The 27,822-nt window shown below is 40.2% G+C and overlaps 1 protein-coding gene across 1 annotated transcript in view; it reads right to left on the bottom strand.

The window, feature by feature from the left end:
- LOC126482334 (autophagy-related protein 2 homolog A) overlaps positions 1 to 27,822 on the bottom strand; it is a 485,244-nt gene that overhangs the window by 367,984 nt on the left and 89,438 nt on the right. The window contains exon 6 of the mRNA XM_050106397.1: positions 10,335 to 10,663. Within this exon, the coding sequence (XP_049962354.1) occupies positions 10,335 to 10,663 (329 nt within the window). The remainder of the gene's footprint in view (positions 1 to 10,334; positions 10,664 to 27,822) is intronic.

Here is a 27,822-nt window from a genome sequence, read left to right on the forward strand (position 1 = left end):
ACATATATACTTCGCCAGCCACCAATCGGTGTGTGGCGGAGAGCACAATTCGCGCCAAAGTCATATTCCCCCCCCTCCTGTTCCACTCGCGGATTGTGCGAGGGAAAAACGACTGTCTGAATGCCTCAGAATGAGCTCTTATTTCCCTTATCTTTGAATGGTGATCATTGTGCGATTTGTAAGTTGGTGGTGGTAATCTCTTGAAACAGATCCAAATGGTAAGGGTCCCACACAGATGAACAATACTCCAAGACTGGACGAACTAATGTATTGTAAGCTATTTCCTTTGTTGAAGGACTGCATCACTTCAGGATTCTACCAATAAACCGCAATCTAGAGTTCGCCTTACCCGTTACTTGTGTAATCTGATCATTCCATTTGAGATCATTTCGAACAGTCACACCCAGATACCTGATGGACGTTACCGCTTCCAAAGACTGAGCATTTATTTTGTACTCGTACATCAATGGGGATTTTCGCCTTGTCATACGCAGTAGGTTACACTTACTACTACTGAGAGATAACTTCCAATCATTACACCACCCATTTATTTTCTGCAAATCCTCAGTGATTTCGTCACAACTTTCGTGTGATACTACTTTCCTGTAGACCACAGCATCATCAGCAAACAGTCTAAGGCCGCTGTCAATACCATCAACCAGATCGTTTATGTAAATTGTAAAAAGTAGAGGACCTATTATGCTGCCCTGGGGCACACCTGAAGTTACGCTTGTTTCTGTTGAAGTCAACCCGTTCAGGGCGACATACTGCTCCCTGTCTGTTAGAAAACTTTCTATCCAACCACATGTCATCGGATAGGCCGTAAGCGCGCACGTTTTGTAGCAAGCAACAGTGCGGAACTGATTCGAATGCCTTTTGAAAGTTGAGAAATATGGCATCAACCTGGAAACTGGTATCTAGAGCCTGTTGTATATCATGCACAAAGAGGGTCAGCTGTGTTTTGCATGACCGTTGTTTCCTAAAACCGTGCTGGTTTCTGCAGATGAGTTTCTCAGAGTCTTGAAAGGTCATTATGTCTGAACACAAAAAATGTTCCATGATTCTACAACAAATCGATGTCAGTGAAATTGGCCGATAATTATGTGCATCTGATTTTCTACCCTTTTTATAGATTGCTACGACCTGCGCCTTCTTCCAGTCCTGTGGAACTTTCCACTGTTCCAATGATCTCTGATAGATGATGGGTAAGAATGGTGCTATATTTGTAGCATAGTCAAAATAAAATCTTACGGGGATACCGTCTGGGACAGATGCCTTCCTGTCTTAACTGTTTTACAATCCCAGATACACTAAACACTATATCAGCCATCTTTTCATTTGCTCGATAATTGAAAGGCGGAATAGTGCTGCAGGCCTCTACCGTAAACGATTTTTTGTAGGCTAGGTTTAGAATTTCAGCCTTCTGTTTATCATCATCAGTTACATTACCCGTACTGTCAGCAAGAGAACGTATTGAATTATTTGTAGCGTTCATAGATTTTAAGTACAACCAAAATTTTTTGGGATTATTTTTAGAATCTGCAGATAAAATATTGCTTTCAAATTCGTTAAAAGAATCTCTCATTGTCCTTCTGACAGCTGTATAGGTTCCTTGTCACTTTATTACTTTAAGCAGTGTATTTTATTCAGTCACATTGTAAAATATTGATGCCAATACTCCACTTCTCTTAAAAGTGATATGATGTGGATGTCCTTTCATATTCTTTTTCTATGAGGACTTTGCTTTGTCTATTTTGAAGCTTTCTTGAGAACTGAAAGAATGTATTAAGTCTGCCTTGCTACGCAAGGTCGTCTGCAGTGTTACATTTTATAATTCAGCTTTGTTGAGTATTACATTTTTTTGTTAAGTTTACAACATGCAGCCCCTCTTTCTGCAGAGTCTATCTGTTTGCTTTTATTTTCAATGGACCGTTATACATGGAGCTTTTCTTGCTTCCTATCACGTGGCCACTTAATGTTTTTAAAACTTTTAAAGTATTACTCTATGCACTGCAAACTGCGTCGAACTGCCAGTAAGCAACCACATGCTTGAACATATCTGCCCAGCTGTCAAGCCGTCGGCCATGTACGATAGCGAGAGGGCAGAGTCTGGGCTGGATCATGAGGTATGACGGCTGCCACGACAAGAGATATGAAATGCTATGCCACTGCACAAGCTGCCCAAGTAAGGAGCTGGTGGTGTTCCAGTGCTGTGTATTAGGTCGCGATACTCTACAACAACTGAAGCAATGTTCTCCCATTGCATTCAGCTACGACTGCCCAAACAGCATTTGTCGCTTTGTCCATAATGTTTTAAATTTTGATACTAAGCAGCCCTTTCCGTTTGCAGCATAGTGTATGATGCAAGACATTCCTGCTAGCCAGCCACAACAATTAATTTTCAAAATTAAAGAAGTGATCCTTTCAAACATTTATGTATCCATCATATCTCGAATTTGGCCCCTGTGGGACAATTTACAATAAGTTTTGGACATCCTACAGTGTGTCACCTAATTTGCAATTTAATTGTAGTGCTAACTTTTGCACTATAGTCTTCAATCTGTGTCTACTCAATTACCCACAACCTACCCTCCTAGATTAAAGGTACCAACCATTTCCTCCACGGACTCTCCACAGTTCCTGTCCTTTTGCCGCACGGTGCCCTGCTCACCACTATTGATGACACCTGCCTTTACACTAACATCCCTAATGCCCATGGCCTTACTGCTGTTGAACACTACCTTTCCAAAGCCAGATGGATTCTAAACCAACAACTTCCTAATTGCCATGACAAACTATACCCTCACCCACAATTACTTCTCCTTTGAGGGCATTACCTACAAACAAATCTAGGGTAGGGCAACGGGCACCCGAATGGCAGCATCCTATGCCAACCTATTCATGGACCATCTAGAGGAATCCTTCCTGAACACCTACCATCCAAAACCCCTCACCTGCTTCAGATTCACTGATAATATCTTTGCAGTGTGGATTGAGGGTGAGGACACTCTACCTACATTCCTCCAGAACCTCAACAGCTTCTCCCCCATTTGATTCACAAGGTCCTACTCAACCCAACAAACCACCTTCCTGGATGTTGACCTCCACCTAAAAGATGGCTACATCTGCACCTCTGTCCATATCAAACCTACTAACCACATGCAATACCTCTATTTTGACAGCTGCCACCCATTTCATACCAAAAAGTCACTTCCATTCAGCTTAGCCATCTGTGATTGTCACATCTGCTGTGACGAGTGGTCCCTCTCAAAATATACCAAGGGTCTCACTGAGGATTTCACAGACTGTAATTATCCTCCCACCCTTGAACAAAAACAAATCTCCTGTGCCTTACCTTTCCAGTCTCCCACAACCTGGAGCATTCCCATAGTAGCTCAGTACCACCCAGGACTAGAAGCAACTGAATTACATTTTCCGCCAGGGTTTGAACTACTTCTCGTTGTGCCCTGAAATGGGAATTTCCTGCCCACTATCCTTCCCACCCCTCAAACAGTGGTATTCCACCGTCCACTGAACCTACACAATATGCTCGTTCATCCTTATACCACCCCTGCTCCCAACTCCTTACCTCATGGCTCATATCCCTGTAATATGACCTAGATGTAATACCTGTCCCATACACCATCACACAATCACCTACTCCAGTCTGGTCACAAACATCACCTATCCCACAAAGGCAGGGCTACCTCTGAAACCAGCCACGTAATCTACAAGCTAAGCTGCAATCACTGTGCTGCATTTCATGTGGGCATGACAACCAACAAGCTGTCTGTCCGCACAAATGTCCACTGACAAACTGTGGCCAAGAAACAAGTGGACCACCTTGTTGCTAAGCACGCTGCCCAACATGACAGCCTTCATTTGAATGACTGCTTCACTGCCTGTGCTATATGGATCCTTCCTTCCCACCAGCACCAGCTTTTCTAAATTGCACAGGTGGGAATTCTCCCCGCAATATATCCTATGTTCCCATAACCCTCCTGGCCTCAACCTCATTAGTTATTGTCCTCACCCATTAAGCTCCTTCCCTGTTTCCATTCCAGCACCACACAGCCCTCATTCCAGCAGCACAACCAGTCTTTTAACTTCTCTCCTTTACCACAAGCCCCCCTCCCCTCCGCCTACCTTTCCCCTGCCCTCTGTCTAACCTCCTGACTGCACATAGCTGCCCTATCATCCCTCCACCTCATCCTTGAGTGCTCCCCAACAGCACTTCACTGTACCCCCCCCCCCCCCCCCCACCCTGCTATCCCTCCCCCTCCCTGCCCCAGCCTCCTCCATACCACCAACCAGTTGTCACTCCCATCATGCACAGCCGCTGTTGCCCACAATGTGGCTTCAGGTGCCAAGGTGTGTGTGAGCTGTGTGTGTGTGTGTGTGTGTGTGTGTGTGTGTGTGTGTGTGTGTGTGTGTGTGTGTCATCTATTTTCTATAAAGACCTAGTTGGCCGCAAGCTTATACTGTGACAGTCTTTTTGTTGTGCCTATCTGCGACTCAGCATCTCTGCTACATGGTGAGTAGCAGCTTTCCTTTTCATAATTGTTAAAATCCATCTTTTGAGCAGACCAACACAAAGATGTTTCTGCAAAGCAACTATAATTTCCTCTGTATTTCATTATAACAGGGACAATTATAAATTTATATTATGAAAAGGATAGTTGCTACTCAACATATAAAAGAGATGCTGATTCACAGACAGGCACAGCAAAAGAGACTGTCAGAAAGTGAGCTTTCAGCAAACAAGGTCTTCATCAGAAATTGACAACACACAAACACACACACACGCAAACGCAACCCACACACACATTGCTATTGTCTCGAGGAAGGGGGTAGGTGTGGGAGGGGTAGGGGTGAGGGAGGTGAGAAGGGGAGGGGGGAGCAAGTGGGAGGGGGAAGCTCCTAAGGCCCAGCTGCATCTGGTGTGAGGAACAATCTAGTTGGGGTAGATAGTGGGCGTAATGGGGTAAGGAAGGGTTATGGGATGGGTGGGGGGAGGTACAGCAGGACAGGGTGGGGCAAAATGCTAGTGCTGCCTGTGGGAGTATGCAGGGTTGTGATAAGGACAGGGTAGGACTGTTATGTGCAGCAGTGGGAGGCTGTGCTTGGTGGTGGGCGGGGAGGGGTGGGGGGAAGGGAGGGAGGGAGGGAGACAAGAGAGGAGAGAAGTAGAGGGATAGCTCTATGTAGGTGCATTGGTGGGATTGAAGGCATTTGTAGTATGGGAGTGGGAGTAGGGAAGGGGATAGGCAGATGGAGAACAGGGACTATTTAAGTACTTTAATAATGATAATTGAAACCAACAGCCTTATTGTAATCCAACGTCATTTATTCAAAACATGCTACCATTTCTGACACTGAAAAGCATCATTTTCAGACCCCTCTGTATGGAAACATACATAGTGTGATAGTATAGTATGAGAAAACTGACAACAAAAATCATAGTTTGTAACTGTTGTTGTTGTGGTTTGATGCAGCTCTCCGTGCATGTTTGTGACTAAAATGGGGATAAATCACATCATAAAATTACATAAAAATCTTACTATCATTACCTATACAAAACAAAATTCAGTATCTAATTTATATTGCTTATTTTTCTTATTTTTTTCCTTCTTTTGAACCCAATGATCATACTCCAGTGACGTAATGAACCTGAGGTAAAGCCACACATACAATGAATTATACCAGCAAAGCAACTGAAGTCGCATATATCTCTGAAAGGAACACCTGTGAATACGGGATATACCAATAATAAAATGAAAAGCCTAATGACATAGTACCAAACAACCAGAGTAAGCAAATACAACAAAGGCCCAATGAACAAACATTCATTGGATGGCACTTCCTATCCTTGGTTTCTAAGGCGTACCAGAGCTGTAGTTTTTACCACCACTTATTGTTGATCATTGGTGGTGCTGCATGTACAACTTGGTAGTATGAACACAGTGATTTCCCTGCTCCTATTATCTTGTTAAAGAGAAGGTCACATATATTGCTCCTGCAGTAGTGGTGCACTGGTAATGATCATGTAGAATCCTTTGTTTTATTAACTTTAACAGTTTGGCTTACACGACAGTGGTTTTTTGGGCATTATGGTTACTAATGTGCTTCTTTGCACTATTTAGCTTTACATCTACAGCTGTCACTTCTACTGTATTTTATAGTTGTCCCAGTAGCAGTGACTACTATGTTTTTGCTTGTGGCAGCTGGGTGTTTCCCGAGACACGGATGTTGTGTGTGGCACAAATGGCCTCCTGGTTTGTTTCACTGAACTAAGTCATGACCCATGGTGCTGGCCTATTATTTTTGGAGGTATCTGGGTTGGTGGTAGTACTGTTTATCTGTCACTAAGTATAATGTTGTGGGTACTTCATATCAGGAGGTGTCACTTCACCTTCCGCACGTACTTTTGTGTTACTGTTTCAGTTAATTATGTGTACGCCACTTGTTGCTTTGCAGACATTAAAATGTTTTGTTATTCTGTGTTTTTAAGCAACTACATAGAATTGCTATGACATGCCTCTCTTGGTGCAGATATATATTTAGTTTTTAGAGTTTTCTACAGTTTTTATGTTTTTAGGGTTTTCTGTGATACTTGTCTAAAAATGTTCATTTTGGTTGTTAATATATGTACAGTGGCTGTGGTTATTTCCACGTGGCTACTGAGGCCATTTGTAGGTTATGGTTATGGGACCTGATACATACAAGTTTCCCAGTGTTCAGTATCAGAATGGTTGCTTAGACCATTTGGTCTGGATATTTTACAACCACTTCCCACTTTTAAGGTGTGTGAGTGCGTAATTTGTTTCATTTATTAGTTTGTCCTTTTACTACTTTGTGTGTGCTTGTGCAGTCTTCAATAGTGACTTTATAACAGTTTATGTTATGCTATGTAATGAATGACTTCAACTGCCACTTCTGTTTCAAATGTATGATTGAGTCTGGTTCATTAGTAACTGGATTCAGCAATGATTTTCTCTGTACAAAGTTCCTTTTGGGCACACAATTTGGTCTGAATTATGCATTTCATCTAATATCACTTCCTGTAGATTGCGACTAGGTATGAGATGGAGGCCACCATATTTTTCTAGGTTAACGACGTTATGAAAGGATGTGCTCGGTGTTTATCATGTATGTGTAAGTTATTGCCTGTGTTCCTTTTCTTATGGACTCTACAAAGTTCATTGTTTGCTCCTGTATGTTAATATGTTTGAGTTTCTTGGTTTCACCCCATTGGATTACCATATGGATGTTTCCAAGCTCATGGTCCTGTACATATATTTTATACATATGTGGCTTTTGATTTTATTAATTGACTTCTTCTAGGTTACTTTGTATGCTGTTGTTGTATATAACTAGATGATATGAGATGTTCTTCAGCAATTGTTTGTCAATATGTATGATGCATGTTACTTTTAATCCTGCAAGAACATACTGATGGCAGATGTTGCTACAGCTGACAACACTTATGTCCAGTACATTTCCTGGAATTAGTAGAAACATTGGTGACTTTATTTCATTGTTACTTTGGAGATATTGCATTTAGGCCTTTTACTTACACAAGTTACACATTTGCTATACTAGTGTGGCCATGGACCTTAGGGATGTGGGTGGGCTGCTTATAGTAATACCAATGGAACTAGTGTTTATAGTTTTTCGTGACTTCAACACTATTTGTGCACTAGATTTTAATATGTTATCAATATAATGGAAGGAAACATTCCACGTGGGAAAAATTCTATATAAAAACAAAGATGAGGTGACTTACCGAACAAAAGCGCTGGCAGGTCGATAGACAAACAAACAAACACAAACATACACACAAAATTCAAGCTTTCGCAACAAACTGTTGCCTCATCAGGAAAGAGGGAAGGAGAGGGGAAGACGAAAGGAAGTGGGTTTTAAGGGAGAGGGTAAGGAGTCATTCCAATCCCGGGAGCGGAAAGACTTACCTTAGGGGGAAAAAAGGACAGGTATACACTCGCACACACGCACATATCCATCCACACATGCAGACACAAGCAGACATATTTAAAGACCAATATGTCTGCTTGTGTCTGTATGTGTGGATGGATATGTGCGTGTGTGCGAGTGTATACCTGTCCTTTTTTCCCCCTAAGGTAAGTCTTTCCGCTCCCGGGATTGGAATGACTCCTTACCCTCTCCCTTAAAACCCACTTCCTTTCGTCTTCCCCTCTCCTTCCCTCTTTCCTGATGAGGCAACAGTTTGTTGCGAAAGCTTGAATTTTGTGTGTACGTTTGTGTTTGTTTGTTTGTCTATCGACCTGCCAGCGCTTTTGTTCGGTAAGTCACCTCATCTTTGTTTCTATATAAGATTTTAATATGTGACTTACATTGTTTATGTAGAGTTATTATTTTGGCAGGTTTGCATTATCCAGTGAATGTTTGTTCATTAGGTCTTTCTTGCATTTGTTTACTCCAGCCATCTGGTTTTATGTTACTGGATTGTTTTGTTTCATTATTGGATTTATTGGTATATCCTATATTCGCAAGTGTTCTGATTAGGGAAATATGTGGCTTCAGTTGCTTTACTGGTGTAATTCATTGTGCACGTGGGTTTCTCTCAGGTACATTATGACACTGGAGTATGTAATTGCTGTATATAAAAAAAGGAACAAAAAAATTAAATTAAATTTAAAAAATGGATTAAGCAATATAAATTAGGTGCTAAACTTTGTTTTGTATGGATAACAACAGCATTTTATTATTACATAATTTTGTGATGTGAGTTATCCCCGCTTTAGTTACAAGCTGTGATTTTTGTTGTCAGTTCTCTCTTACTTTACTATCACACTACGTATTTTTCCATATCCAGGGCTAGGAGGTGATGCTTCTCGGTGTTGAAACTAGTTGCTTGTTTTGAATAAATGACATTGGATTACAATATAGCTGTTGTTTTTAATCTTCATTATTCAAATACTTCTCATCCAGCTGCTGTCCCACTGTCCTCAATAGATTACCAGAGACACTACTGAAGGTTAGGCCAGAGGGGTTACAGGAATGAATTATATGTTGTAAGGAGAGTTCCCACTTGGGCAATACAGAAAAGTTGGTGTTGGTGGGAAGAATTTTGATGGCACAGGCTGTAAAGTAGTCATTAAAGTGAAGCACATTGTGTTGGAAGCGCGTTCAGCAAATGGGTGGTGCAGCTGTCTCTTGGCCACTGTTTGTCGGTGGCCATTCATGTGGACAGACAGCTTGTTAGTTGTCATACCCAGGTAGGATGCAGCAGCTAAGTTGGTAACCAAATGGCCGCTTTCACATGTGGCAATGCCTTTGGTGGGGCAGGAGATGCCAGTGACAGGACCAGAACAGGTAATAATTGAAAGAATGTATGGAACAGGTCTTGCATCTGGATCTAGAGAAGGGATATGAGCCACAAGACAAGGGGTTGGAGAAGTGGTGGAGCAGGAACAGAAAATGTTATTGTGTAGATTGAGTAGGTGGGAGGGTTGGTGGGGACACTGGGGAGGATATTCTCATTTCAGAGTACGAGGAGAGATGGTCAAAACTCTGGCAGAGAATGTGATTACTTTGCTACAGTATTTGATGGTACCAATTCATGAGAGTGGTGCTGCTTTGTGGTTGGACAGTAGGTATGTGGGGGATGATAAATGACTGTTGAGACAAGGCATGGAAGGTGTGTTCCTGGACAAGATTGGGAGGGTAATTTTGGTCTGTGAAGGCCTGAGTGAGATCATTCGCAAATTTGGAGAGGCATTCCATGTGCAAATGACAACTAATACGCTCTCTGTCTGTATGAATGTCCACTGCCAAATTGTGCCCAAGAGACAGCAGGACAACCCAGTTACTGAACATGTTATACAACATGATGTGCTTCACTTTAATTACTGCCTCACAGCTTGTGCCATTGCACCACTTGGAAACTTCCCACAATCACCAGCTTTTCTGAACTGTGCAGTTGGAACCCAACAATCAGTATTTCCTTCTCATCCCATCCTGTAAGTCTCCCCACACCCATGGTTCTGGATGACATTTTTTATCTATCCAATTACATCATATTGCGAAAAATTGATTAGTCTCTTGTTACAAAATAATTCTAAGCATTTCATGAATCACTAGGTACTATAGTAAATGACTTAAGAATATCACATTTCCTTGAGGTATTCAATGTTACCACTTGTGACTACAGGTGTCAGTACATAAGGCTCTTAAAAGCTGTCTCAATAAATTTAACGCCACAATTTATGGCACATATGAAATAATTATTATAAATGCAATACCATTCATAAACTGTTAAAAGCAAAAACATAGCATTAACATATTGACATTACCTGGTGTCTTCAAGATCAGGTGTGGACAGACCATGCAACAGCTCCAGAAGTACATGGAATTGCCTTGGAGATATAAATAAAGACAATGAACCGAGAGTCAGTTCCAGATCAACTTTTGGTCCAGGTACTCCTTCTGCTTGCTTAAGTTTGACACGCAATTCTTGCCGCCCTGCCAGTTTAGCAAAAAGTACTGGATCAGGTTCCACAGACAGATTTCTGTGCTGAGTGTGGTCATCTGCAGCAACAGCTGGTGGAATTGTTTGCAGAGGTGACACTGGAGATGATGATGATGGTGTGACAGGAGCTGTTCCAAAATTGTAATCTGAATTCTGAAGAACACAAAAACTGGATAAAAGTACATTTAAAGAAACATAAATTATATCTCATGTGATTAAGTGAACATATAGATTTAATTATTTTGAAATTCAAAAAGGTATTCAAAATAATTTCTGAAGTGCAAATTTTTCTCAGAAGTCTTACAAGTATTGTAGAAAATGTTTTTTCTACCCTTTCATAAGCCATCTATAGTTAATACCATAAAACGTACATAAAATACAAGCATCAAACTATTAACATCAGATATACAATTTTAAACATAAGTTTGTTGCTCTTTGCACAGTACAACTGCAAATAAAATATATTAAAAAACACGAGTATGTAACTATGTGCCTACATTTAGTATTTTTAAATTTTTTAAAGACATCATAAAGCATTTCAGAGACTGTGGACAAGCTACCTTTTTTATGTGACAAATAAATTTGTTAATAATTAAATTCATGTTGTACTTTAGAAAAGTTAAAAATATTCCTTGAGCAATAATTAAATGTTCCAGCTGATGCACACTAAACTTCATTCTTTTTTGTTGTTAGTAATATCTACAGAAGCACTAAATAGATTTTAATATAAAAAAGCAGGTGTACACATAGTAAAATGCAGTGACGGTAGTTGCTTCTACGTACAGCAGTATGGAAGAGAATTCAGCACCCAGTTCAATGAAAATGAGATCATTTCAGTTTGAGAGTCACAAGAAGTCAGCAACATACACAAGAATTTATGTAGCAGGGTGTAATATATGGAATATGAAGAAAAGGAATATTAGGGCTTAGTGCCTCACTGACAATTAGGCCTTCAGTGTTGGAGCAAAAACTAGGATTAAGGAAGTAAAAGAAAAATATACACTACCAATCAAAAGTTTTCCATCACCTATCCCAACTAAGGATTTGTGGTTAACACAGGGTTTCCATTTTGAATATTCTATCATATTCCTGTATTGATAATAAAACAAGTACAACCAGTAAAGTAAGTTATGTTATGTATTTGACTGGTTGTTCACATACAGGGGTGCTGATAGTATCCACAACAACACTGACATACCTTTACCTAAGATGGTTCCATTCAAATAGGCCTCTTTCCTTCAGCTGTCTGGGTAGTAATCAGTTCATATTAGTTTACAGTACATCATGTGCATGTAGCAGTGTGTTTGTATAAATGATTAGGTTCATACCATGTGACTTCATAATGTGACATAAGCATGATATTGGAATTGAAAAGTGTGGAGCAATCGTAGCCCTGCATCACGAGTACTATTATAGTAGGACAATAGCAACAAAAGTTGGCAGAGCCCAATCTAGTGTGGTGTGTATGTTGCAGCAGTTCAAGCAAACTGCTGTCAATGCAACTGTTTTACGATCTGGAAGACCCCATGTCCGCATCATACAGGGAAGATCAGTTCATATGTTCATACACATCCAACTATGTCTGTAACACAGATGTAGTATACACAGGTTTTAGTGATCACTATGCTCAAATTCAAATGATGAATGTTGCAGAAGTCTCACAACTTCATAGAATAACATACAATGTAATCATATATAAAAACAAAGATGAGGTGACTTACCGAACAAAAGCGCTGGCAGGTCGATAGACACACAAACAAACACAAACATACACACAAAATTCAAGCTTTCGCAACAAACCGTTGCCTCATCAGGAAAGAGGGAAGGAGAGGGGAAGACGAAAGGAAGTGGGTTTTAAGGGAGAGGGTAAGGAGTCATTCCAATCCCGGGAGCGGAAAGACTTACCTTAGGGGGAAAAAAGGACAGGTATACACTCGCACACACGCACATATCCATCCACACATACAGACACAAGCAGACATATTGGTCTTTAAATATGTCTGCTTGTGTCTGTATGTGTGGATGGATATGTGCGTGTGTGCGAGTGTATACCTGTCCTTTTTTCCCCCTAAGGTAAGTCTTTCCGCTCCCGGGATTGGAATGACTCCTTACCCTCTCCCTTAAAACCCACTTCCTTTCGTCTTCCCCTCTCCTTCCCTCTTTCCTGATGAGGCAACAGTTTGTTGCGAAAGCTTGAATTTTGTGTGTATGTTTGTGTTTGTTTGTGTGTCTATCGACCTGCCAGCGCTTTTGTTCGGTAAGTCACCTCATCTTTGTTTTTATATATAATTTTTCCCACGTGGAATGTTTCCTTCCATTATATTGATACAATGTAATCAATTTCACTACTGAAAATGTGGAATATTTCTTTTCTCCTGAAGTGGGAAAATTGGAATGATATATACAACTATAATGATACCAATGACAAATATAATAAGTTTATGACCACATTTACCTTTTTTTTTTTCCTTCTTCAAATAACTTTTTCCAAGGAAAAGTTACACTCACATCCGTACAAAAACAGTCAAGTGGATCACAAAAGGGATAAAGATCTGAAGTTCTTACCTGCCTCAAAAGATACCAAAAAAACTAAAGTAACATGACAAGTTAAAAAAAGAGAAATGGTTGCAAGGTCAGTAAATCATAATAATATATGGATGATTAAGAAAAACTACAAACTAACTGGCCCCAGAAAAGTGCCTAGTGCTTTCAACCGTTATTTCTCAAACATAGCACAGCAGTTGATGAATATGTATAATGAAAATCAGCCAGCCAATACGAGACTAGAGTCAGATCAAAAAATTTTACTCTCATGTACGCTGCGACACATGATGAACTATCTAAAATTATAAAGGAAAGTTCAGACAGGAGTATCAACAATATTATAAAAAGGATAGATCACTACTCACCATAAAGATGACATGCTGAGCTGCAGACAGGCACAATGAAAAGACTGTTATACACTGAGCTTTCAACCAAAGCCTCCTTCAGAGAAGAAAAGAAAACATACATACATTCACACAAGCAAGTAAGTACAGGGTGCAGCACTTAAATTCAGATAAATTTCAATTTTAACTTCCCCCATATCGTATTTACACCAGAGGTTGCGACTGGCCTTCTTGAAAGCCACAGGCATCTGGTAAACAGTCAGAACCTCAAAATTGCCAAAACGTTAGGGACAAGTGTGGAGTACAAATGAACAGCCGCGATTATAGAAAGTCTTAGCACTAGGCGTTAGCCCCCTGAAAAAGTTCAATTCTTCAGATACCCGAGTTCAACTGTTTACAATACTGTGGTCAAGTATGATGCTTCAGAGAAGTCTGGGGAAAGTTCTGCTAACCCATTGAGGAAACCTCATTCAAGCAATCACTTGTCACGAACTGCAGCAGTCGTCGAAAAGGCTCAAGAGCTGATTTACATGGAGCCAGGGCAATTGCTAAGGATACTGACAACAGTATTGAACGTCAGGAAGCAAACAATGTGTTGGATGGCAAACGAGGACCTCATACGAGCCATTTAGTCCCAAACTGCCTCTTGGATAATGTTGACATGTCCTCATCGAAGGAGTTTGGCCCCCTAATGGGCCAGATTTGAAGCCCCTCAACTACAATGTTTGGAGCATAGTTGAAAGAGCTACCAATACGTTAAGGCACCCTAATGTTGCACCTCAATGCACTGCTATTGAAGCAGTGTTCACAAATATGGACAGCGCTGGTTTAAAAAGTGCATGCAAGTGCTTCAGGACAAGATTGGTGCTGGTCATTTCAGCTGAAGGGTGTTACATCATGTGATGTTAACTCTTGAAAGATACCACTATTTATACGCAAAACAATTTTTATTTTCATTTTTATTTTATTTTAATAAATTTGCTTTTAAAAAGTTTCATTTGTCCGGATTTAAGTGCTGCACCCTGTACACCTTACACACACATAACAGCACACACTGGCGGCTGCGACCACAATTGCACTCTACTTGCTTGTTAGAATGTATGTGTGTTTTCTTTTCTTTTTGAAGAAGGGTTTGGCTGAAAACTCAGTGTGTAACAGTCTTTTCAGCATGCCTGTCTGAAACTCAACATGTCATCTTTATGGTGAGTAGCAATCTATTGTTTTCATAATATTGTTCAAATTATAACGGGAGTACCTAATAAATATTCAATGGGATGCCGATAAGATACCGGGAGTTAATATCAGAGGTAGAGCAACATTTACTGTAGAACCATTAGCAGACATATTAACTGAGAGTGGTGTATTTCAAAATACAGGGTGGGTCAAAAGTCACTACCCACTGAAAACATTAAGGTAATCCTGCTCGTTTGTGATAATTATAGTTTGAAACACCAGAGTTCATTGCTATTTTTTTTTCAGATAATTACTGATACAAACACCAGAGCATACTACTATTAAATCGAACATCTCTCACATTGTTTATTCTTGATTCTAACCTGTTTTGAAGATGTTTTCTAATGAAGAAAGAGTTTTTGCATTAAAAACATGGTATAAAGGTGGATACAGCAGGCTGTGGGGCTGCTGCAAGGAGTCCAAAATTATGAAATGGAACACACTGATACACAAAATGCACTTTGTCAATGATCTGGCAGCCAAGAACAGAAAAAGCATTGAGTCCAAAGATATTTTGGGCCAACAGTGAATTGACCACCAACAAGGTAAATTGCCATTCCACCTCTTGTAACGCGTGGACAAGAAGAACTGCCCTCACAAAGGAATGTGCTGTTTACTATACAACACAACCTGATGGAGAGGCCATTGCAGCTCCAGACAGCCCAACAGCCTGTTCTTATCTAAGTTAACAAAGCTGACCATCTCTCCCATGTCACCTGAAATTTGACCAGCTGCCCATCCACTACTAACATCAGCAAAATATTTGTGGGACATCGGAGACAGCCCCAGAGTCCAATGAAAACACAGGGGCATATGATGACTAAATCAAGGCACATCAAATAGTTGCAAATGATCAATCAGCTGGCATACCCCACACATTCCTGGTGTGTGTGAGCAGTCATGGCGAACATGTAACAAATAACAATCGGAAAAGGACCGCCAGCTCGCCCAACGTACAGAAGAGGAACAAAATCGAGGACCTGAAAAACGACACTTGTGGGAATTACAATGCTGGGAGCAGCGTGAACTCACCAAGCTCAGCACAGGCAAGGAGGGGCTGTACTGCGACACCACTGCACCAGAAAATAAAATGTTGGCAACACATAGTGACTCAGCAGGAAGCAAGGCCATCTGGGATATCCTGCGTGACACTGGAGGTTGTTTACCAAATGCACCCAATTGACCCTCCTGCCAACTATCAGAAGGGTCAGACAAGGCCATAGACTGAACCTTGAGATCAGGAGATAATCTTATAATCACATCCTCAATTAGCGAGTCTGCATAAGAGGTAGAACATTTTGGACACTGAAAATGACACTTGCACGAGAGGCTCAGCAAATTGGCAATCTAGGGCACACACAACTGCCCAAGGTGCTTGTAGTGTTGGTTAAACTGCAACCACACTGCCACCACATGGGTTTCATGTCCAAACTACTGTGCAAGCAACCAACAAAGCTCATCAAGGGGAATTTTCTTGGGCTCAGTGGAGGGCTTCAAATTTTGGACAACATTGTATAAACCCACACTGCTAGACAACAACAAGGCAGCCTTGTCAACTGAATCAACGATACACCTTACCTGGCAGTGCAGATAGAACTTACGCATGTAATTCTCCCACCTTTCCATCAACTCATTGAAACTGGTAAATGGCATTGGAAGGGACTCTGAGGACAACCTGGATAAGCATCTATGTTTCACGTAGAAGAAGTAGAAGAAGAAGAAGTGGAAGAAGAAGAAGTGGAAGAAGAAGAAGAAGAGGAGGAGGTGGGTTTTCCATATGAAGATGGCTGAAATGTCGTTAGATGAAATATCATGGGAAGATGTTGATGTCCTCCAGGTCCCAACCTGAAATCTTAAGGAATACTCATTATGCTGGGAAATGTTCAAAATCACATTAGGTGTAGGTAGTACACAAATATCTTTGGAGTGCTTGAAATGCACGGCCAATTCAAACTTAGTTTCTTTCCAGGATAACAGGTTCAAGAATGGTGAAATTTCACCAGAACGGGAAATAATTACTGTGTGATCCTTAATTTTTTCTTAAATATGTTTGGAATTCAGTATGTTAGTATATCATGGAAGAAAGTAATTGTCAAGTGTTATTCTGCTGGTAAAATACTGGGCACATGCCTCAAGTATAAAACTTCCTTTTGAAAAATTTTACATGTCTGGGTTACTAAGCAACTAGCCAGAAACCTAAAACAGTTACAGGTTGCCTATCTAACAGCATCCAAGGGCAACAAGAATCTCATTTTCAATATTCCATGAATTACTGACTGAATTAAAAAAAAAAGAATAGTGTCATAATTAAGAGATATAATATTATGTTAAACGTTTAACACAATAAGACAAGTACTATAGTTAGAAACCATGTGTGCATATGGGGGCAGTGTAACTGACACCACACAAACACACAGACTTTACTCATCCAGTATTTGATTACGAGAGCACTTAGTGAAGTCCAACACACTTTCAGCATAATTTCAAACCTTTTCTACACTTTTTATCAGTTACATGCTTAATAAAATATTTAAAACATTAATTAATCTGTAAAGTAGTTATAAATTTGAAGTTGTTTTACAGACAGGAATTCAATTCTTTAAAAAAATTGTTGGTTTACTTGTATTTCAGATTGCATTTTCTTCATGCTTCGTGGAGAAGGGTAAAAACTTTCAGAAATGTTGGTGGATGCAACATTGTGATACGTGGTGGAAGGGCCACTTGTTGCTGTTGCGGAAGCAGGTGAAACATCTGGTCCTTGTTATGTTCCTGCAGCTTAAGCACTTTATCATGCTAACTGCAGATGTTATTGGCACAATCTCATGAATGTGCAATCCTCATTTGCACTAACAGATATCACTATTTAGGTGTTACTTTTCTGCTGGACTATGACGATCTTCAATCAATGATGTTGCTGAAAGTACCGTATTTGCCAATGTATAACCTGCATTAGCATAAAAGATTCATGTCTGGAGAACATGCTGGCCACTCTAATCAAACGATGTCGCTATCCTGAAGAAAGTCATTCACAAGATGTGCATGATGGGGGCACGAATCGTCGTCCATGAAGACGAATGCCCGGCCAATATGCTGCCGGTATGGTTGCACTATCGGTCGAAGGATGGCATTCACGTATTGTACAGCTGTTACGGTGCCTTCCATGACCACCAGTGGCGTAAGTCGATCCCACATAATGACACCCCCCCCCCCCCCCCAACAGCAGGAAACCCTCACCTTGTTGCACTCGCTGGGCAGTGCATCTAAGGCATTCAGCCTGACCTCCAAACACATCTCCGACGATTGTCTGGTTGAAGGCATATGCTACACTCACTGATGAAGAGAATGTGATGCCAATCCTGTCCATTTGGCATGCTGCTGGGCAAATCGGTACCACACTGCATGGTGTCGTGGTTGCACAGATGGACCTCATCATGGACATGGGGAGTGAAGTTGTACATCAGGCAGCATATTGCTCACAATTTGATTCATAACACAACGTCCTGTGGCTGCACAAAAAGCATTACAGCATGGTGGCATTGCTGTCAGGGTTCCTCCAAGCCAAACAACTTCGCTTTGGTTCACTCCAAGACACCTGGACACTTCACTTGTTGAGAGCCCTTTCTGGCACAAAGTAACAATGCAGATACAATTGAACCTCAGTATTGACTGTCTAGGGATGGTTGAAATACAGACAACACGAACCGTGTACCTTCTTCCTGGTGAAATGACTGGAACTGATTGGCTGTCGGACCCCTCTCCATCTAATAGACACTTCTCATGCATGGTTGTTTACATCTTTGGGCAGGTTTAGTGACATGTCTGAACAGTCAAAGGGACTGTGTCGGTGATACAATATCCATAGTCAACGTCTATCTTCAGGAGTTATCGGAACCGTGGTGATGCAAAACATTTTTTGATGTGTGTACATCATATATCTAGGCCACATAAATAAGTAAATGTGATCAATTTCAAATCTGCAAAATTCATCTACAAAGCTAAAGGAAGAATACTTGAAGCTGCCATAACAGAATATGAATCCTCATACAACAAATTATCCTCTGGATACTGAGGATGCAGTGCACTACTAATTCCACACTTCTTAAACAATTTCATCACAGTTTCGATTTTTATGGAGACCTATGAAGCTTTGATCCACTCACAAACTTGAGAAATGCTAGATGTGTTGCTCCTTCATGACAGTGTAGTTTCAAAATCTGTAGACTGCACCCATCCGTTCTGTTCCCTTTATTAAGCCCCTTAAATGGTTTGTTGATACATACATTTAATGGTTGAAGCTCTTCTAGAATTACAGCTAACTGAGTCTTCAATACATTCCGTCTCCAGGTGGCCTAGACCACATCTTATCTATCCAAAACCTCATTCCCTCTCCATCCAGCCAGCCTTCATTGCGTACATGAATGAATACTCCGTTTGCCAATTATTCCTTAGGAAGCACCTTTCTTCTAAAAATCAGAAGTGGTGGCAATTTTGTCCCATCAGAACAGCAAGCTAAAACGACTCTGTACTGCCTGAGGTTTTGGCAAAAATGCTTTTGGTGCTCGTGGAATCCGCAGTGTTGTTAGAAGGCACATCAAAGACCAGTGAAGTCTCTTCCATGTTTTCAGTTTGTGAAAGTTCAAAGTTTTCTCTTTTCCTTGTGTTAATGACAAATTGATGAAATTCAACAATTTGTTCTTTGTACTCAGCTGCCATCTTCTGTGATATCTTTGTCTTCATTGACATACAAAGCCAATACCTCTTCATATATTCTGAACTTCATAATGTTGATTCAGTAAAAGTCAGCAATCCCTTTGTTAGTGGATATCGTTTTCTCTTGATGAATGATCATTTTTTGTAGAAACTGAAATTCCCACTTGTGTGTTCTCTAAAATAGAAGTATTGATTTCTCCTTCAATTTTTGTCTATTTAAGAGTTCCAATTCCACTCATCAGATTATGTTTATTGCGAGGTGCTTTCTTTAAATCATTTTCCTGATTCTGCAAAGTTATTATCATTTTTTCAGTTGGAGGTAGCTCAAAATGCCTTTCTGCAGCCCTATTTCCATGCTTTTTACCGTATGGAATCACGTGCAACTTAAATGCTGTGGCACAGCAATGCGTTTCTCAGTCATAGGTTGCAAATAAAACTACAACTTAGGTATGACACAAGTGGACTGCCACACTAAACACAACAATAACTGAAGCTTGAACAAATAATATAAAAGCCATTAATGAAGGCACATGTCCATCGACTGAACTCGGTGTGTTGTGGTCTTCAGTCCGAAGACTGGTTTGAAGCATCTCTCCATGCTGCTCTATCCTGTGCAAGTCCTTTCATCTCACAGTAACTGCTGCAGCCTACATCCTTCTGAATCTGCTTACTGTATTCATCTCTTGGTCTCCCTCTGTAATTTTACCCCACTCACTTCCCTCCGATATTAAACTGGTGATCCCTTGATGCCTTAGAAAGTGTCCTATCAACCGATCCCTTCTTCTAGTCAGGTTATGCCACAAATTTCTTTTCTCCCCAATTTTGTTTAGTACCTCTTCATTAGTAATGTGATCTACCCATCCAATCTTCAGCATTCTTCTGTAACACCACATTTCAAAAGCTTCTATTCTCTTCCTGTCTAAACTGTTTATCGTCCATGTTTCACTTCCATACATGGCTACATTCCAGACAATTAGCTTGAGAAATGACTTTCTAAAACTTAAGTCTATATTTGATGTTAACAAATTTAAGAAATGCCTATCTTGTCATTGTCAGTCTACATTTTACATCCTCTCTATTTCAGCCATCATCAGTTATTATGCTGTCCAAATAGCAAAACTCATATACTACTTTAAGTGTCTCATTTCTGAATCTATTTTCCTCAGCAACACCTGATGTAATTTAACTACATTCCATTACCCTTATTCTGATTTTGTTGATGTTCATCTTATATCCTCCTTTCAAGACACTGTCCATTCTATTCAACTGCTCTTCCATGTCCTTTACTGTCTCTGACAGAATTACAACATCGGCAGCAAGCCTTAATGCTTTTATTTCTTCTCCTTGAACCTTAATTCCTACTCCAAATTTTTCTTTGCTTTCCTTTACTGCTTGCTCTATGTACAAACTAAATAACTTTGGGGACAGGCTACAGCCTTGTCTCACTCTCTTCTCAACCACTGCTTCCCTTTCGTGCCCTTTGGTTCTTATAACAGCCATCTGGTATCTGTACAAGTTGTAAATAGCCTTTCCCTACCTGTATTTCGCCCCTGTTCCCTTCATAATTTCCAAGAAAATATTCCAGTCAGCATTGTCAAAAGTTTTCTCTAACCTACAAATGCTAGAAATATAGGTTTGCCGGTCCTTAACCTATCTTCTAAGATAAATCATAGGGTCAATGCTGTATCGCATGTACCTACATCTCTCTGGAAATTTTTTCCTTTTATTAAACTGACTGCCTGGTAATTTTAATGCCTGTCAATAGCTGCTTTCTTTGGGATTGGAATTATTACATTCTTTTTGACATCTGAGGGTATTTTACCTGTCTCTTACATCTTGCATATGAGATGGAAAGAGTTTTGTCATGGCTGGCTCTACCCAGGCTATCAGTAATTCTGACAGAATGTCATCTACTCCTGGGGCCTTGTTTCGACTTAGGCCTTTCAGTGCTCCATCAAATTCTTCTCGCAGTATGATATCTCCCACCTCCTCTCCATCTATGTCCTCTTCGATTTATCCTTGGTAAAGTTAGAAGCTGAAGAAATGAATTAAAATTTGTGCCACTTCTGTGACTTGAACCCTGGTCTCCTTGCTTACTAGGTCAGCGTGCTACCCATTAGACTGCCACGGCAGTATAGCTAACACAGCTGCAAAACCAGAGAGCCCTGGTAGTTGTGACAATTTAAGAAGGGGAAAATCAGCTGAATATGTGAACTGAAGTTTGTCTTAGGAAGAGCATTGGACTAGAGCAGTCCGTGCAACTGTTTTAGTTACACTGCTGTGGTGGTGTAATGGCTAGCACATTGACCTAGTAAGCAAGGAGACCAGGGTTCAAGTCACAGAAGTGGCACAAATTTTAATTCATTTCTTCAGCTTCTAACATTTTTGAGGATAAATTTGAGACACACATGTCTCCAAGAAAATTTAATTGTATCAGATCTATAGATTACCAATGACTGAGAGATAGGTAGGATTTCCCCTTATGTCCCAGGCTGGGGTGCTATTCCAATACCGGAGAGCCTCGGCAATAGTGACGATTTTAGAAGGGGTAAATAAGCTGAAGACGTGAACTGAAGCTTGTGTTAGGGAGGTGGACTAGGGTAGCCCAAGCAGCCGTGTTAGCTATACTGCTGTGCTGCTGTAATGGCTAGTGCACCTGCCTAGTACCCAAGGAAACCCGGGTTCAAGTCCCAGCTGTGGTAAGTTCCACCTGTGACACAAATTTTAATTCCTTTCTTCAGCTTCTAACATTATCGTGATTAAATTTTCATCTCCCTTAACTATCCACATAATTTCTTTTATCTCATGATACATTTCTTCAAACTCTTCATTGTCTGCGGAGGTAGTTGGCACATAAACTCGTACTACTGTGGTGGGTGTTGGCTTTGTGTCTGTCTTAGGCATGATAATGCATTCACTATGCTGTTCGTAGTAGCTTACCGGCATTGCTATTTTCTTATTCATTATTAAACCCACTCCTGCATTACCTCTACTTGACTTTGTATTTATAACCCTGTATTCACCTGACTAGAAGTCCTGTTCATCCTGCCACCAGATTTCATTGATCCCTACTATATCTAACTTCAACCTATCCATTTCCCTTTTTAAATTTTCTAACCTACCTCTGTGGCTAAGGGATCTAACGTTCCAAGCTCCAATCCATAGAATGTCAGTTTTGTTTCTCCTGATGATGACATCCTCCTGAGTAGTCCCTGCCCAGAGATCCCAATGGGGGACTATTTTTATCTTCAGAATATTTTACCCAAGAGGACACTATCATCATTTAACCATACAGTAAAGCTTCATGGTCTCTGCAAAAATTATGGCTGTAGTTTCCCCTTGTTATTAGCTGTTCGCAGTGTCAGGAAAGCAAGGTTGTTTTGGTTGATGTTACAAGGCCAGATCAGTCAATCATCTATGCTGTTGTCCCTGCAACTATTGAAAATGTTGCTTCTTCTCTTCAGGAATCATATGTTTGTCTGGCTCCTCAACAGACATCCCTCTGTCATGGTTGCACCTATAGTACAGCTAGTATCACTCAGGCATGCTCGCCACCCCACCAACGGCTAGGTCCATGGTTCATGGGGGGGCAACTGAGCTCAACACAACTGGAATGCTCAAAATTCACAAGGAAGATAACAATGAATTGTTTCAATCCCAAACAAATTTTGAAGAAATGGAGCTTACAGATACCTTAACTTCCTATCGGCGTGTATGACGCATCCAGTTTTTGGCCTGTTTTCAAAGGAAAAAAAGTGTGGCTTATATGCTGCCAAATACAGTATGTGAAGAGACATATCAACATGCGAGCAGCTTTTCCACATGATGTTGGCTCACCTCATGATTGCTTTCCTTGCCATATACTCCATCCTTTCAAATTCTGTTTAGGCCTTTGTTAAATTACTTCTTGGAGTGACAAGCTGCAGAAGTGTAATGTGTTCTTTCTAAAATTTGTGTGTGTGTGTGTGTGTGTGTGTGTGTGTGTGTGTGTGTGTGTGTGTGTGTGTGTGTGTAAGCGCACGCGTGTGCGCGCATGCACACACACATTGGTGGGAATGCATGCACATGTTTCAGCCCATTATTCATGGTTCTACTTCATTTTTAAGACACCCTTTGCAAATAGCTAGGAGTTAACTTAAACATAATCGACATGATTCTGGTACGTCAATTTCAGATATATAAAAGGCATCAATTAACTTTTTCTATTTTTTTTCTCTAATAAATATAACTTTTTTCTGTTGAGTAACTGCAGAAGGTAAAGTGTAGCCTACAATTGGCTACTCACAGTGTTAATACAAGTACAAACCCTTCCTACAAGTAGGTAAAGAAGTCTGAATTCCTTGTGCGTGGAACAGTTATTTTATTGCCATTGTGTGTGGAATAACTTCACAGCACAGCAACACCTCCCAGAAATCCATTCCTTCCCTAGTTCCCCACTTCCTCTACTACTCGTTAATGCACCAAGCTGAGGTAAGCAAACAGCCAGTACACAAGTAGCCCCATAAAAGTACATATGAAGCCCAAAAATAACAGGAATAATCAACTAATAGGTCTAATGAGTGCTCTCAATACCCAGGGGCAGAGGCAAGCAGAAAATGAGCTGATGATAATTAGCATTTGCCAGCCTTACATGATCAAGGACGCGTGGTGCTTATTATTTGGCCAACAGTGTTATCACTGTCAGTAACAAGGCAGCCCCTCAAGTGCTGCAGTCTTTGCGAGCAGCATCATTTCTTGTTTGCTGTCACTCCTGATATTATTGTCAGACACTGAACCCTGGTACAGACACACAATGTGCAAACTGTAAATACTCCTCAATGAACAGTATTGGCACACTGGACACTTCTAAATTCAGCTGAAAGCCTACGACCATAATTTATAATTGACGTTGAAAGTCTCAGTGTACCACATGGCATCAATGCATTTAACACAGTGTACATCTTTTTTTGGAAGTGGTATGTTGTGTGTTGAAGCACCACAAATTTTAAAAGTTTATTTAGCTACTAATAGTGTAGAAAGTTTGTCATATGTACTACCACTGCATCAGTCTCCCATGTATTGTTAGTTGTGGGGCAATCAAAGTATGCAACACCATCAGAGGGGGGAGGTGTGCCACAGAGTGAGGAATTTCTAGAAAGCAAAGGGCAATATTCAAACATATTATTAAAAATGTGTGTGTGTGTGTGTGTGTGTGTGTGTGTGTGTGTGTGTGTGTGTGTGTGTGTGTGTGTGTGTGTGTCTGTGCGCGCGCGCGCGCGCGCGCGCGCGCATGTATGTGAGAACATGTGTATGTTACTCATCTCCTCCTAAACCACTGAACCAATTTCAACCAAACGAACTATCTACCTATCACATTTCACAAGATATGACTTCATAAACAATGAGATCTGTGAAAAAATGCCGCACCATGCAGGACAGTTAAATATATTACTTATGTGCTACTAATTCTATTCACAATAAATTTCACATACAGGATTCATACACGTCACCAAACGTGTCTACAAAATTACATCATGGTATCACACACAGTTCAGAAGATATGACATAATACACACTGAGACGCATGAAAAAATGCCGGATCACGAATGAAGTTTTAAAATATTTATTCTTTACTGCTAAGAAACTTCTATAGTCAAGTCAACTTAAGGAAAGTCGAGTCAATCTAAGGAAATTCCTGACGCCTGGCAGCGCTTTTGGCAGCTTTCGACTGCGAACTGCAAATGGCTGTAGGCGAAAAAAACAGCTGCCTATAGAGTTATGAAGAGGCGTCGCCATGGACACGGTTACAAAATAGGCGTCGCCATGGACACGGTTACAAAATCACCTTGTAGACAGGTGAAGCAGTTGTACCGATACATTTGTACATTATACATATTTTTTTGTACGACTGTTTCATAGGTTCAAAGGTGTTTTCAGAAATATGTGGAAACGGAGTTTTTACAATTTACATGACAAACACTGTTCATTTTTCGTTTTTGCTCCTAATTGAAAATTTGCAAAATGAATACCCAGGAAATGCAGGGTTTGTCAGATAGTATATAATAAACATGATGAGTTTAACTGATGATACAAGGTCTGGCACCACTGAAGAAGAAGGAAGAAGTTTTTAAATAAGATGCTTTATAACACAGAAGGATGCTAAGAGATATCCAAGAGAAAGACAGAGGTGCAAATCATAGTGCAGATGTATGTACAGTGTGATAGCACATAATCTGAAGAAGACTGCCAACAAAGAAAATTACTTTGCAATATAAGTAGTTTGTGGTTCAGAATAAAACATTCAATAAGCAAATTAAAGTCCCATACCAGAGCAATAAGCTACAGAACACACAAAGCCAAACCATAGATGAAGGTATGAAAAATATGATGCAATAGGGCTAATATGAACCTAATGGACAAAAGTCACCACAAACATGGTATGTACAGAATTGGTCAGAAAAAAATCCAAGGATTCTCCAAAAGATTTCATAAAATTTTCATCCTATTAGAATCATTCCACATGGCATCATATCATTTAAATTGAGACAATATTCCTGGCGAAAAATCTGTTTAGAAACATTATCAGATAATATAAAGTCAACTTTGGGCCATTCCATATGAATACACTCATTTTTTTAAAAAAATTGTTGCACCACGGTATTTTTTTTTTTTTTTTTTTTTTTGTACCAAAGATAGACATAATTTCTCTATTCTTCCGCAGGTGATTATCAGGAATCTATGTCACTGCAATTTATATACATAAAAATAGTCAAGGACTAGGAACAAAAAATAAAATAAATTAATAAAAAAACCACAAATTTTTAAAATGTCAGCCAACAGAACAAAATTAATTAATTAATTACAAAAACAATCAATTATTGACAAAATTAATTCTATAGACAAAAAATCTACTCACTAAGTGGTGACAGAACACACACATAAAAGACGGTTGTAATTGGCTTTCAGACCCAGTGTCTCCTTCTTCAGGCATCAGCATTGAATGGGAAGGTAGAGAGGTGAAGGAAAAGGACTGGAGAGGTCTAGGAAAAGGGATAGGTTTCAGGAAAGTCACACAGAACCGTGGCTCAAGGGAGACTTACTGCATGGGATGAGAAGGGAAGACTGATTGTTGGGGGCTGCATCGGACGAGATTTGAAAACCAGAGAGCATGAAGTTGGAAGACGGGGTAACATGCTGACAGAGATTACTGCTTAAGTGCATTGTACGTATCAGAGGTGGGAGGGGGGGGGGGAGGTGAAAAATAGATGGGAAAGACAATGAAAGATTATAAAACTACAAAGGAGTGAAACAAAGAGTAGTTACAGTGAAGAAATTAATGTAAATTAAGGCCAAGTGAGTAGTGAGGAACAAAGGACATGTTGTAGTGCTAGTTCCCACCAACAGGGTTCTGAGAAACTGGTGTCTGGGGGTAGAATCCCACCTCTGTTACATAAAATGCACTCAGCTTTTCACTCTTATTAACTCATGCATGAGATTTAAGCAGTAATCTCTGTCAGCAGGTTACCCTGTCTTCCACCTTTAAGGTTTCAGGTTTTCAAATCTCATCCAATGCAGTCCCCAACAATCACAATCAGTCTTTCCTTCTCATCCCGTACAGTAAGTCTCCCCCGAGCCGCAGTTCTGGGTGGCTTTCCTGAAACCTACCCCTTTTCCTAGACGTCTCCAGTCCTTTTCCTTCCTATTCAATGCTTCTGCCTGAAGAAGGAGCCACTGGCTTCAAAAGCTTGCCAATTACAACCGTCTTTTATGTGTGTGTTCTTCCACTACTTGGTGCATAGATTTTATCTAGTCAATTAAGTAATTAAGTAATTAATTAATTAAGTAATTAGTTAATTAATATTACAGGAGTAGTGGTCTACCATGAGGTCATACATTAGGCTTAAAAAAATGTGTTTCAGAAGAAGCATTACAAAAAGATTAGCAACTTAATGAGCTTTTATGGTGTTTATTAAAAATATAACACAAAAAAATGCACTTACCAGTGGAAAAATTAAGCAACAGATCTTTTTCTTTAACACCAAAACACTTGAAGAGAGCATTGCTATCAGCAGAAAGATGGCAGGGTAAATAAACAGCAGAACAAAAGACACTGCTAACCCATGTTCCCAATCTGAAATATCTTTTTTACCCTCCAACTCTGACAAAAATACCCTTGAAATACCCACAAGTTTAGAATTATGAAGTGGCATCTAACCATGTAATATGTGGCTTATTAAAGCCCCTAAGCTCTCAAAATACCCAAATTCCAGAGAATCGCCCAAAACCTGACAACACTGCTACTAACCACTTTTTGGAGCTAGACAAGCCAGGGAGAAAGAGGGAAGGGAATCTCTCAAAGAAATGCCCCTCTCTTCTACCTGTGGAACAGTACATGTGGTTATTTGGGTGATCCAAGCCAGTCACCACTCTGCGTGAGCTGAATGATACACTAACAGTATTGCTGTTCATTTTGCGATCAAGATACATTGAAAAAAATTTCTG

The sequence above is a fragment of the Schistocerca serialis genome, chromosome 5 (assembly GCF_023864345.2).
Source record: "Schistocerca serialis cubense isolate TAMUIC-IGC-003099 chromosome 5, iqSchSeri2.2, whole genome shotgun sequence".
Lineage (NCBI taxonomy): Eukaryota > Metazoa > Arthropoda > Insecta > Orthoptera > Acrididae > Schistocerca > Schistocerca serialis.